Source organism: Cheilinus undulatus, linkage group 14, assembly GCF_018320785.1.
Source record: "Cheilinus undulatus linkage group 14, ASM1832078v1, whole genome shotgun sequence".
In the NCBI taxonomy this organism is placed as follows: domain Eukaryota; kingdom Metazoa; phylum Chordata; class Actinopteri; order Labriformes; family Labridae; genus Cheilinus; species Cheilinus undulatus.
In genome coordinates, this window is record NC_054878.1 from 4,081,788 (window position 1) to 4,098,223 (window position 16,436).

Genomic DNA, 16,436 nt, shown 5'->3' on the forward strand with positions numbered 1-16,436 from the left:
GCAACGAGCAACACAGTTTGCGTGAGTCCTCGTTAGTATAGTGGACAGTATCTCCGCCTGTCACGCGGAGGCCAGCCGCGGATAGCCGAAGAAGACGAAATCAGGAAAGAGCATGCTTTGCTGACAAGCGCGAGTTCGAATCCAGGTCTCACCAGAAATAATTCCTCATGCTTGCACCAGGAAGATTTGCTGAATTGCATGCACGATACAAAACGGTTACTCTGCAACATTTGAAGAGAAATGCGTCCACTCATGTTGGGATTTGTTTTTGATCTCGTGGGGTGAGATGAAAAAAAACAATACTATGATGACAATAACGCTATTCATCAAAGTTAATATGTTAATTATGATAACAAACACGGCAAAAAATGATACACTTTTTACCAAAATGTATATCAAAAATTAAAGGAGTCATAGGATCCCTTAGATATGATTAAATGTTCTTTAAATATCCCTTAAAGATAGATTGAGAAAAATTATAATTCCCCAGCACTTACATGCAATGGAGTAGTTAGTTAACATTTTTCATTACCACAGTTATATTTCTGTTCCTTAGTCAAGAGTCACACACTTAAAGTATCACAAAGTGTGTAAAAGTTCAACATTAAAAACCCAATTAAAATAATGTATTTCATTATTAATCAGTGAGATGAAATACACAATGTAAATGACCTAATTAATGCAGATAAATGACCTTGGTCAGTGTTTAACTGTCTGTATTATATTTTTAAAAATATAATATTAAAATGTTTAAAATTTAAATCAAATAGAAAAATGACTTAAAATACAGTCCATGAATGGATTTAGTGAGATACTTTTTAATGCCAATATCAAATAAAGACAGTGAAACAGTAAGGGTTCAAAATATTTCAGCACACACAATGATTTAAAATGATAATTCCACACAGAAAGCTAAAAAAGTCTAGTTGAAAAAAATATTATGAAGTACTGTATTTGGCAATATATGCAATTTTTATTTGTTTTTCAAAACAACCATTTTTCTGTTCTTTTTTTGGCTGTATCTGGGATGAAAATGACCCCACACGGTTGCTGCTTGACCCCCTCTGCCCCCTTCCCTCAGGACAAAGGTAGAAGACAACCAAAGGAAAACCAAAGTCGTCAAAAGGGATGAGAGGACTGTTTGTCCCACTCTGGCAAAGACTGAACGCTGTTAATGCACATTTTTAATCCTGTATGCTGCCGTCTGACAACTGTTGTACAGTTATGCTCTTTTTATGTGTGTTTTAAAACTGATTTTCATCTTTTATAACACAACATGAAATAAAGATGTGTTGCTAAAACACTGCTGGATTCTGAATCTTTCTGTCTTCAAATCAAACATGATATACACAACAAATGAACAGTCAGAAAAATACACAGTAAAACTTAGATTTAAATCTATATACATACATGCAAAAACAGTCACTTTCTCTTTTCAGCAGCCCATCTGTCTCTTTCAGTGTCATAGAAGGTAGACTGCTGAAATTCCCCCCAGGTCATCTCCTTGACCATGCCCTGTTCCTTGTATAAAGAGAACACTGGGGAGGGACAGTAGATGTACTTCCCTGGCACCCCTGGGAAGTATGTATGAATATGAGGGCTGTCTGGACCCTGCTTTAGAGGCAGGTGACAGAACCGGCACAAACGACCAGTTGGCATCTGCACTGCAGACTTCCTCTTTGCCCTCTCCTCTGCCACCCTTCTCCACTCCAACCCCCTCTTTTTCGCAGCCTCCAGCTCCCGCTCAAAAAAAGGAGAAGCCGCAAAATCCTCAAAAGGCATCCTGGGGTTGTTCAGGCCTTCATTCTGGTCGGTCTGAAAGACCTTTGTGGAGCAGTAAAAGTACTTCACATCTGTGGACTGGTAAAAGAAATGAACAGACGAACCATCTCCAAGATATCTGGATTTTGGCTGACCACAAGCCAAACAGTTCCTTGTAGTCTTCTTTGCCTGCTGCTGTTGCTGCTGTTGCTGCTGTTGCTGTTGTTGCTGCTGCTGTTGCTGTTGTTGCTGTTGTTGCTGCTGTTGCTGTTGTTGCTGTTGTTGCTGGTGTTGCTGCTGTTTCTCCATTATCTCTGTCACAATCTTCTCTACTGTGGCCCGGGTCATTGACTCCTCCTGGGGGGGAGTCACAGGTGGAGGGTTGACCACAGCTGGAGGAAGGGTTGTGACAGGCACACTGACTGTCTGGCTGCCTGTGGTCAAACTCTGCCAAAGCTGCTGTGTCTCTAAAACTTTGGCTGGGCTGGTGTTGAGGGAGGAGCTGGTGTTCTGCCGTTTTGCCAGATGTTTCACATATCTGGAGATATGCTGGCGTGTGGTCAGATGGAGAAGGCTGTTGGGGTCTGTGCATGACCTGAGCACCAAAGCGGCATAGTCTTTGTCCACTCGCTTCAGTGAATCCTTAGCACCATGATGCTTAATTAAAAGGTCATCAATGGCAGCTCTCATGGGCTCTGGCCATCTGCTGTGGTCCAGGACCTGAACCAGGCCTCCAGTTTTAACTGGACCAGTGCGGGCAGCCCGGGGAGAAGAGGGCACAGGGAGGAGGGCAACCCTTGGCAGGTCTGAAAACATAAAGGACAGTCTTTAATACAAGGCAATAATTAATACCATATTTAAAATACACATTTCAACGAGGGTTTAAGGTCATGATCTTTTCAGTGAACAGTGGATTGTTTTAAGAAATCAGCACTTTAATGTGCTTCATTTTTGATTAAAAGGATTTTCCCTGGGTCTTATGTTTTTAATACAGCTGTTCAATAATAATCGTTGTTAATGAATAGAATTTTATAATACTCATTAATCTGCTGTGATGAGACAAAGTTAGCTTGCACAAATATAACATTAGAGGAGAGCATGTTTTGGATCTAATTCTATCAGCTAAGACTAGCTGCTTGTTGTCGGCTATCTACAGACATACAACATTCGCACTATTTACTACTTTTAGGTCACAGTATCTTGTGTTTTATCATAAATAAAAGTTACGAAGCTAACGTTAGCAAATAGACACATTACGTACCCTCGTAGTCACATATGTAAGATGAAGCATACAGCTTAAAACCCTTGTCCATTTTCGTGGCAGGAGTTTTAGATGTCGCCCAGCAAATGCGATGGACATCAGATATGATCATCTTTGGTAGCTCTTGAAGACATCTTGTGTAAAACAAAGACATTGTAGACATTTAATATTTCTACAGGTGCTTTGTCCCGGTCTCCTGCCACAGGGCTCTGCCAGTGACCTGAACCGGAAGGAAGTGCTTCATCTTGTTTTGCCGAATGCGGAAGTTGGTTGCGCATAACCCCAATACCTTCTCTCTTTGCCTCTGACGCATATCCTCTCAAAGACATAGAGGAAACCACAGGTGTGGACCTTACTGCATACGTAAAGAGAACAACAAAGGCTGGCTGGGCCAGGTTTTCCTGTGTAGGTGTGAAACCCTCTTCCAGGTGTGAACCTTCTGTCCCTTTGTGGGATCTCCAGAACCCCCCCCCCCCCCCCCCCCGTGCAGATGTGGAGTGGGCGCAGAGAGAGGTGTAGCTCAAACACATCCTGGGGAGGGGACATAGCAAGCATAAAGGTCCTTGTCCCTTGTCTTGGGGAGGCTCATTCTCTCTCGGACAGTCTACTGCCTGGACTCTGTCTCTCTCTCTCTGTCTCTCTCTCTGTCTGTCTGTCTGTCTTAATGCTTACTGACCGCTGTACATGTGATTTACCTTATAATAATAAACCTTTTTTGTCGGCCGGCAGACTGTCTAATATTTCTTTTGTTCACCAGCAGCAACAGAGAAAAATTTCTACCACAATACAGTACTGTTAGATCCAGTACTGTCAGATCCAGTACTGTTTGATCCAGTACTGTTAGATCCAGTACTGTTTGATCCAGTACTGTTAGATCCAGTACTGTTTGATCCAGAACTGTTAGATACAGTACTGTTAGATCCAGTACTGTTTGATCCAGTACTGTTAGATCCAGTACTGTTAGATACAGTACTGTTAGATACAGTACTGTGGGATGCTGCCAGGGCTTGACATTAGGTTTTTGCTTACCAGCCATGGTGGCTAGTGGTTCTGCAAACTTACTAGCCACTCAGTATTTCCACTGGCCACAACTTTGGTGTTTGGTAACTCTGAGCTAGATGCCAAATTTGGTACAAAGGGCATGATATGACACACGTGCTCTTTTTTCCCTCACCAGTATGATCAATGTCAGCTCTCCTCTTAATAAAGCACTTCTCCCTGTACATATGAAACAGCACACTACTGAGATATGGGTCAGACTGTTAGAGTCATCTAAGAGTCAAAACTCTTAGATTTTTAGTTTCTTATGGATATCAAGTTTATGCTAAAATTTAAATACTGTTAACCTGCTGTTTATTAGAAAAAACTAGAGCAGATTACAAGAACATTTCTAATTTTCACTCTGACAAATCTTCACCAAGTGTCCAACTTCTCCTGTCCTCTGTGTCATGATCCAGGTTTTGATTTATTATGTTTCTGAGTTTTCCTAGGGTTATCCTTTGTGAATTCTGTGATTTCTAGTTTGACCTTGTATTAGGTTTTGAGTTTATTAGAAGTTTTCTTTAGCCCTTGTGTTTCTGTGTTTTATGTGCTTCATGTTTAGGTTATTCCCTGTGTTTTATGTTTAGTTACTCCTTGTATTTTATGTCTAGTTATTCCTTGTTTCATTGTCTAGTTTAACTCCTCGTGTTTCATGTTTTGTAATTCCCTGCTTCATGTTAGTATTACATTCCCTGTGTTTCATGTTTAGTTAATTCCTGTGTCTCATGTTTAGTTTTACATTCCCTGTGTTTCATGTTCAGTTTTCCTCCCTGTGTTTTGGTTTCCCTCCTTGTGTTTGGTTCTTTGTATCCTCCTGTGTTTCCTTTGTTCAGCTTCTAGTGTTTAGTTTTGTCATTCAGTCCTCATGTGCTTCTTGTGTTAGGTTCCATGTTTCCTGTTTTACTTTGTAGTTGCCTTCCCTTGTGTGTGATTCCAGTTTTGCTTCTTGCCTGAGTTTCCCTCCACTGTGATTACCTTCACCAGTTCCACCTGTGTCTGATTGTCCACACCTGTCCTCCGTTGTTAATCACTCCCTGTGCATTTAAGCTCTCTGTCTCCCTGTGTCGGTTCATTTGTTGATGTCTTCCTCGTGTCAGTTACTCCTCGTGCTTCCCTCGTGCTCCTGTGGATTTTGTTTTGTTTCTTTGATTTTGACTCCAGTGTTTTAGTTGTAAGTAGTTCTTTTGTTTGTTAATTAAACCAGTTTTGTTTTATCTGCATTTGGGTCCTCCCGTTTGAGTTTTTTCCCTGAACGTGACACTCTGCTCTGTACTGTATGGAGAAAATGTTTTCATACGTGTGTCTAATACTAATTAAAATATGTCTTTAAATAATAGATGACCTATATAATATAAGAAGAAAAAAAATCACTGTTTAGTTGAATTCTGTTTGACTCCTAAGTGATCAGTTACAGACTTTTATCCTTCTGTCTCTGTTTCTCACTGCCTCAGTGAACTGATTTAAAGTTTCAGAGTTTCTCTCGTCTTTTATAACTGTTAATTATCGATTTATGGCAAATTTATAATTAACCTTGAATATACAAAGGTTTAAAACTTTCAATAACATTTAAAGTATGCGGACCTTTGCAGAGGTTTTTATCATTTAGATCACCCTCAACAAACAGAGAATATAGATGGAGTATTAATTAAACAATATTTAGACACACTGCCCGCCCTGGCTCGGATGAGCGACAGAGACACACAGCTGGAGAGCACACACACATAATCTGCACTGATGCACAAGGGCAGAGAGGCACTTTAAAGCAGAAAGAGAAAGTTCAGGTCTGAGTTTATCCTGCAAATTCTGAAACATTTTCCCTAAACAGATAGAAGCCTTCAGTCTAACCAACACGTCAGTGCGAGTGTGTGTCCGTATATGTCTGTGAGTGCCGTGTTTGTGTGTCATACAGCATCAAAGCCCTTGGCCCTGCATAAAATACACACGAATGGATGAAGAGACCAGACACTTTTCAGTTATTTTGGAGGGAAATTTGAGCTTTTATGTGCCGAACAGCCTCTCTGTAACGAGCCTAAATCATAATGACTAACTGACAAGCACTTTCTGAGTGAAGCAGAAGTTGTGACACTGATAAATTCAACCCGCCATCGTGGCTAGTTAGAGTCATGCTGCTACCCACCATGGCCGAAATCCACCTGCAATTGGCTAGTTGGCGGGTGTAAATGTCAAGACCTGGATGCAGCACTGTTAGATCCAGTACTGTTGAAAATAGTACTCTTAGATACAGTACTGTTAGATACAGTACTGTTAGATGAGTACTGTTAGATACTGAACAGGTAGATACAGTGCTGTTAGATACAGTACTGTTAGATACTCTACTGTTAGATACGTAACTGTTTGAGACAGTACTGTTATATACAGAACTCTTAGATACACTACTGTTGCATACAGTACTATTAGATGCAGCACTGTTGGAAACAGAACTCTTCTCATCCAGTACTGTTAGATACAGTACTCTTAGATACAGAACTGCATCTGAAAGTACTGGATCTAACAGTAATCATTAATACATTATTAATGATCAAAACTGGTCTTTTATTATAATAATAGGTTATAGTTGTTTTTATAATATTAATGATTAACACTGGTCTATTATTATATGATATATTCTTTATTATTATATTAATAATTAACACTGGTCTATTATTATAGGATATAGTCTTTATTGTTATATTAATGATTAACACTGGTCTATTATTATAGGATATAGTCTTTATTATAATATTAATAATTAACACTGGTCTATTATTATAGGATATAGTCTTTATTGTTATATTAATGATTAACACTGGTCTATTATTATAGGATATAGTCTTTATTATAATATTAATAATTAACATTGGTCTATTATTATAGGATATAGTCTTTATTATAATATTAATGATTAACACTGGTTTATCATAAAAGGCCACATCAGAGAGGACGGTTCAGACCTGCCTTCCTTGTAAAGTGTCTTGAGATGACTTCTGTTATAAATCTGCATGAAGCAAAAAAAAAAAAAAAAGATTGATTGACATGCGTGTGTGAAATTGTTCATATGCATTTGACCCTTTTCTGGGGAGCAGTGGGCTGCACCTGTCATGCACTCAGGTGATCTTATCCCTCCGTTCCAACCCTTGATGCTGAGAGCCAAACAGGATGGTACTGGGTCCACTTGTTTGAAAAATGATGTTATCACTGAAATTAAGTTAAAAATAATGAAGGTACAATAATCTAGCCTTTCAATCTAGAAATCATGGTCACTCCTGCAACAGTACAGTCACTACTGAAACACAGGTTATTGTGTCAAAAATAAAATATCTCTCATTCTCAGACAACATTGTTGGTAATGACTGTTTAGGTGTACGTCTAATTTCAACTATCAAAAATTCTGAAGCCAATATTATCAAATCTACAAATTTTACAAAGAAAGATGATATGTAGATTTGAATAAATCTTAAAAATCACAGTTATAAATGTGTTAAAAAATTGACTCAAATCTATTTTGCTGTGAAAAAGCTTATAAATACATAGAAAAATAGTCTGTACAGGGGGGCATGGACCAATGTTTATTCTGATGTTTATTCTGAATAGAAGTCTGTGTTGCAGTAGTGACAAATCTGAGGAAAGGGAAGTTATTAAGAGATAGTTTGAAAAAACAAAAAGTGTTGTGTACACCTTTACTTAATATGTATACCTTAGATGTAGTGCAACAAATGTATGGTAGAAGAAAAAAATATGAAATGGCATACAAGTTAAAAAAAAAACAGAAACAAACAAAACAAACAAACAAAAAAAAACATTCCAAGTCTGAATTTGCAGAATGGCCCATTAGACCTTTTAATAAAAATGAACAACAACAGTGTCTGCATAATAATGAAGAACACAGTGTAATGTCATCATAAATCCTAAAGTAAATACATGATACTGGTCCAGCCATGGCAAGAAATGTAGAAAAAAGCAACAGTAAGTATGAAATCATGGATCATGTTCTGTCATCAGATGCAGAATCATCAGTGACATAGTCAGACTGTTTTGTCCCAACCATGGCAGTGACTGATGCAGGGGTGGCCTGGAGTATGGATGCACTGATGCTGATACCAGTATAAGGTGTTAGTGCTGAAACCAAGATGAAATTTATGCTCATGAAAAGCTGCAGGTATTTCACTCTGTATCATTTCAAAGCATGTTCAAGCATGAGAATATTTGAGATGAAGGCAAAGCAGCAGACATGCCTGCAGTCTGGTGACACTCTAAGCTGAATGAGGATGACAAAAGCAGAATTATCAATCAAAGATGATGTGATGCTCTGATGGAGGACAGTAAAGTAAGCATATTCTGACAATGAGCTGTAATGTCACAGATTCATCATCATCACTCTCAGAGTCTATCTCAGCAGTTTGGTGTTTGTTAAATCACCCTGAAATATTTTCCCAGTAACAATCATCATAAAGGCCGTCCTGAACCAGCTGTAAAAGAAAGCATAAATGAAAGGATTGAGCATTGAGTTGACCAGTGTGAGCCAGTTCAGAGTTTCAACCACAGGAACTGGAGCTGGATTCTGACTGAAAGGAGAAAAGGTGATGCAGAGGAAGAAAGGAGTCCAACACAGGAGGAAAACTCCTAAAACTATGGCTAAAGTCTTGGTGGCCTTTCTCTCACTCTTACTGACCGTGGCTCCAGACTTGGTGCTCTGACATGTTTTGTTCTGGATTCTGCGAGCCTGTTTCAGCGCCACCAGGAAAACCTTCAAGTAGACACAGAGCAGTATTATCACTGGGAGGTAAAATGAAAAAACAGGTCCTACTGTGTTCACCATAAGCATGTCTAGAAAACAGCCGTCTACACACGTGTTGGAAAGCCAAGCGATGAAGACCCCGATCCCGATGACAGCTGAACCCCCCCAGCTGATCAGGATCATGAACACAGTAACATGATGGTTGATTTTAGCTTTATAGGTCAGGGGCTGACACACTGCATAATATCTATCAATGGAAATACAACAGAGGTTCAGAATAGAGCATGTGCTGAGAAACACGTCAAAACTGTTATGGACTTTACAAAATAAATCCTCCTGATAGAGACAGGAGCTGAGAGAAAACGCCATGCTGAGAGGAAAAACCAGCACCCCTACAAGAAGGTCGGCCACAGCCAGAGAGAGGATCAGATAGTTAGTAGGAGAGTGCAGCTGAGTGAAGTACATGATGGAGATCATGACAAGAAGGTTTCCACACACTGTGACTAAAGACAACAAAAACAGGAACAGATATAACAGCACACAGATTATGGATGGGCTTTTTGTCAGGATGTAGCTGAAATCAGAGATTTCATAGCAGGGATGGATGTCCACAACTATGACAGTCCTGTTGTTGGAGAAACCTGGTCCCATGTTTGGAAAGTCCTACAATCCAGTCCAGTTCATTTATGAGTGAATCAGAGACAAGCATTAGAAAGACAGAGACATTTCAAAGCAGCAGAAACAACGTCAGCAATGTCAGTTCAAATGACCTGAATGAACCTGTTTGTCTCTCAGATCAAACCTTCATGTTGTCCATGCACTGGAGTGAATCAGTGTCACATCTAACCCTGACCCTGTAACTCTGAGCACAACCACTATACTTATCAACACCTCCCTCATCATCAGGACCACTGTCCAATCAGCTCAAGTCTATTTGCATAAGATGGAAACGACAACTATGCTCAAACTTCTGAAAAGAAAAAACTAAAACTACATCTGCATGGTGATTACACTCCTACAGGAAGTATGAAGTTACTCCACAGCCAAAGTATGATAGAAGTTATATTTTTACCTTAAAACTTGTGATTTTGACTTTCTTTCTCAGTGATTTGCATTTTAGAAACAGTATTTTGCCTTTAAATTTCATGTTTTGACCTTTTGAACTAATAAGTTTGACTTTTTTGTCAGACTTTGAGCTTTTAAACTTATTATCCTTACTTTTTTCATCTCAGAATGATGTATTATCAGTGTTATTTATATTTTTTCATATTCTACTAATGTTCAAAATAAGGGTTGACAGTTTATGTTTAAATGTTGAGCTTGTTAAGCTCTGATGTAAGGCCTAAATTCAGAATCCACGATTGACTTTCACAATCCTGGCCCAAATAGTCCAGCCCTCAGGACTTTTCATCGTAGAAAATTTGGTCCCGGACTCAATATGAGTTTGACACCCCTGCAGTAAAGTATCTTATGGTACTCCTTGATACAGTTGTACCAGATACAGTACTGTTGCCTTATATTGGATACACTACTCTTAAAAACAGTACAATCAGATCCAGTACTGTTAGATGCACTACTCGTAGATACTGAACTGAATCTAACAGTATTGGATCAAACAGTACTGGATCAAAGAGAGCAGTATCTGACAGGACTGGATCTAAGAGTTCACAGGAAAATCTGGGGAGTAATTTTTCCAGAGCAAAAAGTGTTTTACTCAAAAATAGTAAAATTTACTCTTTATTGAGTATATTTATCACCAGCCAGAAGGAGAGTTGGAGTAAAACACAGAGTAAATTCTGCTGGAGTTAAACTTAACCACACCCAATAAGTATCAACTCAGCTGCCATCACTCATGTACCGTCACAGCTGCCGCTCGTTAGGTGTCCCAGCTGTAGATAATCCTTGGCAATCAAGATCTTCTCACCTGGGGATGAACCTTCAGACACCTGTGTACTACAGCTTCTAGTCAGGTGGTTCCTCTTCAACCTTTGATAATCCAGGGATTTTTCAGTGAGTTTTTTTCCCCTTGTGTAACTCCATCCTTTTAGTTCTTTAAGGGGAGGGGCTATTTAAAAATTTTCAAAAAACCATGTATGAGACTGTCAGTGCATCTGTTGGCACCGGCAGGCAATGCTTCCATCATGACTTCCACTCGTGGTGACGCCAATGCTTTGCCTCACAATGTCTCCACTCTGCCAGGGAGGGAGTAATCTGATCTGGATCACAGTCTGGATCCCTGATTGTTAGTAGATGACTCTTCACTATTGGAAGATAGGGCTAATGGTGGAATTCTGTGTTTTTTGAGCGCCTTTTTAGCTTCATATTGTACTAAGCAGTGATGAAGTACGGCTCCCAGCCAACTTGTATAGCTTTGGCAAGAGCTTGCACAGAAAGTATGAGCAGCTTCTATTTATTCTCAACCACAGATACAGTCACATACAGACAGGGTGGTCTGCAACATTGACCCCCTCACTCATGGTGTCATACTTCAAAAAACACTTCTCCCTAAAAACAACTAATAGACTAAACATGATTAATAACAATTTTGCAATGAACATGAACATTATAAAAATTATGCATGTTTAGTTATGGGTTGTTTTTAGTGAGAAGTGTTTTTTGAAGTGTGACACCATGAGTGAGGGGGTCAATGTTGCAGACCACCCTGTCTGCATGTGAGTGTACCTGTGGGGCCGAATAAATATTAGCTGGTGATGCTTTCTGTGTGAGATCTTGTCAGAGTCATTGAACTTGTCCAGGAGCTGTTCGTCATCATGGCCCACCACAATATGAAACTAGAAAAGCCCTCCCTCCCAATCAAGAAGAGTCCCTTTAGAACATTGCTGGATCTAGACAATGATCCAGATCAGTCTGTTACTCCCTCCCTGGTGGGGTGGAGGCATGATGTGGCAAAGCATTGGCATGAGGAAATTAGGATGGAGACATTGCCTGCTGTTGCCAACAGATGCACTGACAGTCTCATACATGGTCTTATGAAAATTTTGTAATAGCCTCTCCCCTTAAAGAAGTAAACATAGTTATCTCAGCTGAACATAATCATCGCATCTTTCAGCTGAAAAGTACAAACCACTAATTTGATTTAGTAATGTCAACATTTTTTGACAAAACATAAAAGAATAAGTAATGATTGCTAAAAAGTTGAAGTAGAAACAAAATCCAGGTTTACAGTGTAGGGTCATAAATTGGTTTACATGTTTGTTTTTTTTTAAGTAAGGCTAACTAGTTGGATTTTGCAGTGTAAGTTTGAGGTCATCTGTAAGATTTGGATTAGCTAGAGTTTGACATGACACACGAACACCACAGGCATACAGAGTGAGTAAATTCTTTGCCATCAAACATTAGCTTGATCTTAACAGTTGCTAAAAATTGAATTCAGATAATTCATTTAATGTTTTCTACCTCTGCCAAGGAGGTTATGTGATCAGCAGGGTTTGTTTGTTAGTTTGTGTGTTAGCAACAAAACTAAAAAAAAAAAAAAAACTCCCAAAAAAGTTTCGGAGTTTATAGAGTTTGAAAGACGCACGCCCAGTCGAGGAGACGAGTCGGAGCGTAACAGAGAGAAAGACAGCGAATTGTAGCGAGAATACTCACAATGCTGGGAGGAATAGAGGAATATTCACCTTCTGCCATGACTTGGTGAGACCCTGGGTGAGACTGTCAGTGCATCTGTTGACACCGGCAGGCACCATGACAGTCCACCTTTAGCAAAGCCAATGTTTTGCCTCACCATGTTTCCACCCCACCAAGAGGGAATAAGATGGAAATGAATTTACAGTGAGGTGTGGTGTTTTGCTGTAATTTGCGATAAAAATCTGCAAATAAACCTTTTAAGAAAAAGTGTAAATAAACAATGAAATACTGCTAATCTTAATTTCTAAGAGTTCATTGAGGAAAAAAACAGCTCTATAATGAATAAACTATGGTCGGAATTACTCTGTAGTGAGTACAATTGCAATAGAGTTGTTTTTATTTTGTTCATTGTGGAGTACAAAATCATCATTTAGAGTTAAATAAAAACACTTGTTAGAGTAAAAACAACTCTGAAATCATTACTCTGCAAGCAGAGTGAATTTCACTCAAATAGACTGGGGCCAAATGTTATATCTTTCAGAGTAAAATCCAAATGTTATATCTTTCAGAGTAAAATTTTACTCAATTTGAGTAAAATGTACTCAGGTAAATTTACTGTGTACTGTTTCCAACAGTACTGGATTCAACAGTGCTGCATCCCACACTACTGTATCTAACAGTAGTAATATATATATATTTTTGTAATTCACTTTTTATTGTGTTTTGGAACATTAACAGCAATAACGAAGTTACAAATAATGAGAAAACAAAATTAAATAGTAAAAACTTGTCTATAGCCTTATTAAACCTCTTCAGTAGTGAAGGAGGGAAATTCAAAGGTAATAGGTATGTAATGTAGTTAATCTGTGGCACCGTTATCATTTTTAGGATGTTTATTTTACCTAACAAAGATAACCCAAGTTTGGTCCAATTTTGTAAAATGATTTCAATTTTCTGGATAAGGGGGAGGAGATTTTCTGTCATTATGTTTTTTAGACCTGGGGTAGCTTTGATGCCCAAATAGACTATACCTGAAGTAAGCCACCTAAATTTCCAATCTTTTCTAATGTCAGGGGGGCAAAACCTAGACAATGGCATTGCTTCTGACTTTCCCCGATTTATTCTGTACCCTGAGATAAGAGAGAAAGAATCAATCAATGTTAACATATGAAGCACAGCTGTTTCAGGATTTCTGGTCAGTAACAAAACATCATCGGCATAATAACAGTAATTTATGTTCTGTCTTTCCTGCATGAATGCCTCTAATATTTACATTATTCCTGATTGCAGCTGCTAAAGGGTCTAGTGCCAGAGAAAGATTAGTGGGCTCAGGGGACATCCCTGCCTTGTACCCCTGAACAGGGGAAAAAGTGGGGACATCTTCCCATTTGTTAACACTGAGGCCCTGGGATTACAGTACAGTAGTTTAACCCAATTTATAAACAAGGAGCCTAATCCAAACCTGTGTAATATGCTAAACAAATACCTCCACTCTACCCTTTCGAACGCTTTCTCCACGTCAAGGGAGTTAAGTTTCCGACTATTTCTTGACCTAGGAGCATCAGATGACCCAAAATGTAACACTACTTCCACAGGGGCATGATCTGACAATAAAATGTTACCAACAGATGCACTAGCCGTCATACCCACTAATTGTTTGGATATTAAATAATAATCTTTTCTAGAATAAGAGGAATGTGGATTTGAACAAACAAAATTTTGAAAGAAGAAGATGCAATTTCCCGCATTCTGGTGCATTTTATCATGTTTTTAGATTGAAAATTATCTCCCTCTTTCATTGTTTTTCCTTGGAGCCAGCATGGTCTGCAATTAGGCCCCGTTCACACGGAAACGAATTCAGTTGTATACGCAAAAGTTTTTTGTTGGATCGGCGTTTCATCCACACGGAAACGGCGTTTCGGGTGACTGTAAACGATACTTTTTGAAACCGGGTTCCAGAGTGCATAAATCCGTAAACGAATACCGTTTCGTCTCTGTGTGGACTGTTATCCGCATCTTTCTTGAAACGATTACGTCACACACAGCATAGCGCCCTTAAGGCGCCTGCGCGGGTTAGGCCAAAACAATAATAGCGGACTACATGGTTGTGTTTGTGCTGCAGAAGCTACAGAGCTTGTTGTGGCTTTTACAGAAAAATCTAATGCTCCTTTACCACCACCGCGAAATACACACACCATATGTTCTTAAATCCGATGCAGAGAACAACCAGAAGGGCAACTAAATTGAAGTTTGTGTTAGTTTTCTGTGATATTCTTCTTCTACTCTGGTGCATTTTCGTGGCGGCGTTACAGCGCCACATATAGGCTTGGCATATGTACTACAGCGTTTTCAGTCGTTTCAGTGGTTCCGTGTTTACGCAGATATTTCCTGAAACGATCCCGTCTTTACAGAAAACTTTTCCAAAACGAAACGGCAGTACAGCGTTTTCGTTTCCGTGTGGACGGGGCCTTAGTGTCTACTATTATGTTCTGGTGGAATACACAGAGGACTGACACTGACAACTTTTTTGACACTTTATTCTCCATTTAATTTAATCTATTTTCTATTTGCATCTGATTTTTAGAAATTAAACTTGTTTCGGGCTATGTAGCATGCACTAACCTAATTTTGCAGAAAAAACTGCCTGTCACCTTTCAGCACTCACCTCAGCAACAGAGCTGTCTCCACTGCCCCTGCATGCTGCCCCTGCCTCTGACTCACTCTCAATCTCAACCACCTCTATCAGGAGACATGGAGATGCATTGAGCGTTTTTTCATATTGATCACTGAAATAAGCTTAATGTAGATTGTTCATATGAAGATATCTGTGATGTAGCTCAGTTATGTTATCAGCATATCAAATACACAGGTAGTATAGCAGCATAATAATTCGCTATGTAGGCTACATTAGAAATGGGCCACCTCCCCACAACATGACTGAGCAGTTTGACAGTTCAAAAACTGTCAAATATGTGTTCTGGAGTCTTTTATTAATGGTGCTGTCAGAGAGAGGAATAACGTCATAAGAGAGAAAAAAGTGAGTAAAAAAAAAAAAAGACCCTGAATATGTTTAGAACTGAAAAGGAACTTCCTTCTGTCGAGTCTTGTTTTTATAACGTCACAATTTCAACCCCCATCCTTTATCTGGGCTTAGGACCTGCAAAAATGATTCAAGAGAGATACTCTGGCAGGTACTTCAAATTGTATCTTTAGTTGTTTTTAAATTCTATTTTTCATAAGTTTAGTTTTCTTAACTTTGGTTTAGTTTTAAAACTTATGGTCCATTTAAGAGCCTACAAAAAATCACAGTGAGACCTGAACATTTTTAACCATTTGATTCATGTTTTTTCTTTATTTCTTTGGGTCTAAATCAGGGGTCATCAAGTACCTTTGCAAGAGGGCCAGATTTAGTCTCGACTGAAACTCTAGGGGCCGGACATTCAAATACCCAAAAATTAAGTAAATTTTTTGGTCTGGTTAACATATTATTGTAGCAGTATTTAGAGGTGTCCCGATCCAATATTGATATCGGATATCGGTCTGATATCAGCAAAAAACAACTATCGGATTATATCAGATTACATCTAAAATCTCTGATTTAAGCACTCCGATACAAGCAGTCTATTCTAGACTCTGCTCCAGCACTTTCACTCAGCAGCGCCGCAGGATCCAGCATGCAGAGCCCACGTGATCACAACAACAGCGTGCTTGAGTGCTAACCGGTGCTAACCACCAACACAGTAGCAGGGAGTAGGGTGATGCCGGCCGTGTCGCAGTATTTTTTGTTAAAGTCAGATAAAGACGTTGCAGCTGAGTGCAAAACTTGTCATGCACAAGTTCACCGTGGTGGCAAAGAACCAGGGAAGTTTAATATGACCAACCTCATCGGGCATTTGAAGAAGCATCACCAAAAACTACATGAGGATTTTCACAAGACCACGAAGAAACAACAAGGCTCTGGCTCCTTCAAACAACCGACGCTGTCCGAAACATTTGGAAAGCGTGATAAACTTCCACGGGACGGCAAAAAGGCATTAGCTATAACAGAAA

The 16,436-nt window shown here is 39.2% G+C and overlaps 1 protein-coding gene across 1 annotated transcript; it reads right to left on the minus strand.

Moving 5' to 3' along the window:
• Positions 1-8,447: 8,447 nt before the first annotated feature.
• Positions 8,448-9,449, minus strand: LOC121521775 (trace amine-associated receptor 1-like). The gene has a single exon (XM_041805940.1). It carries the CDS (start codon positions 9,447-9,449, stop codon positions 8,448-8,450), a length of 1,002 nt encoding a protein of 333 aa, XP_041661874.1.
• Between the last annotated feature and the right edge of the window lie 6,987 nt (positions 9,450-16,436).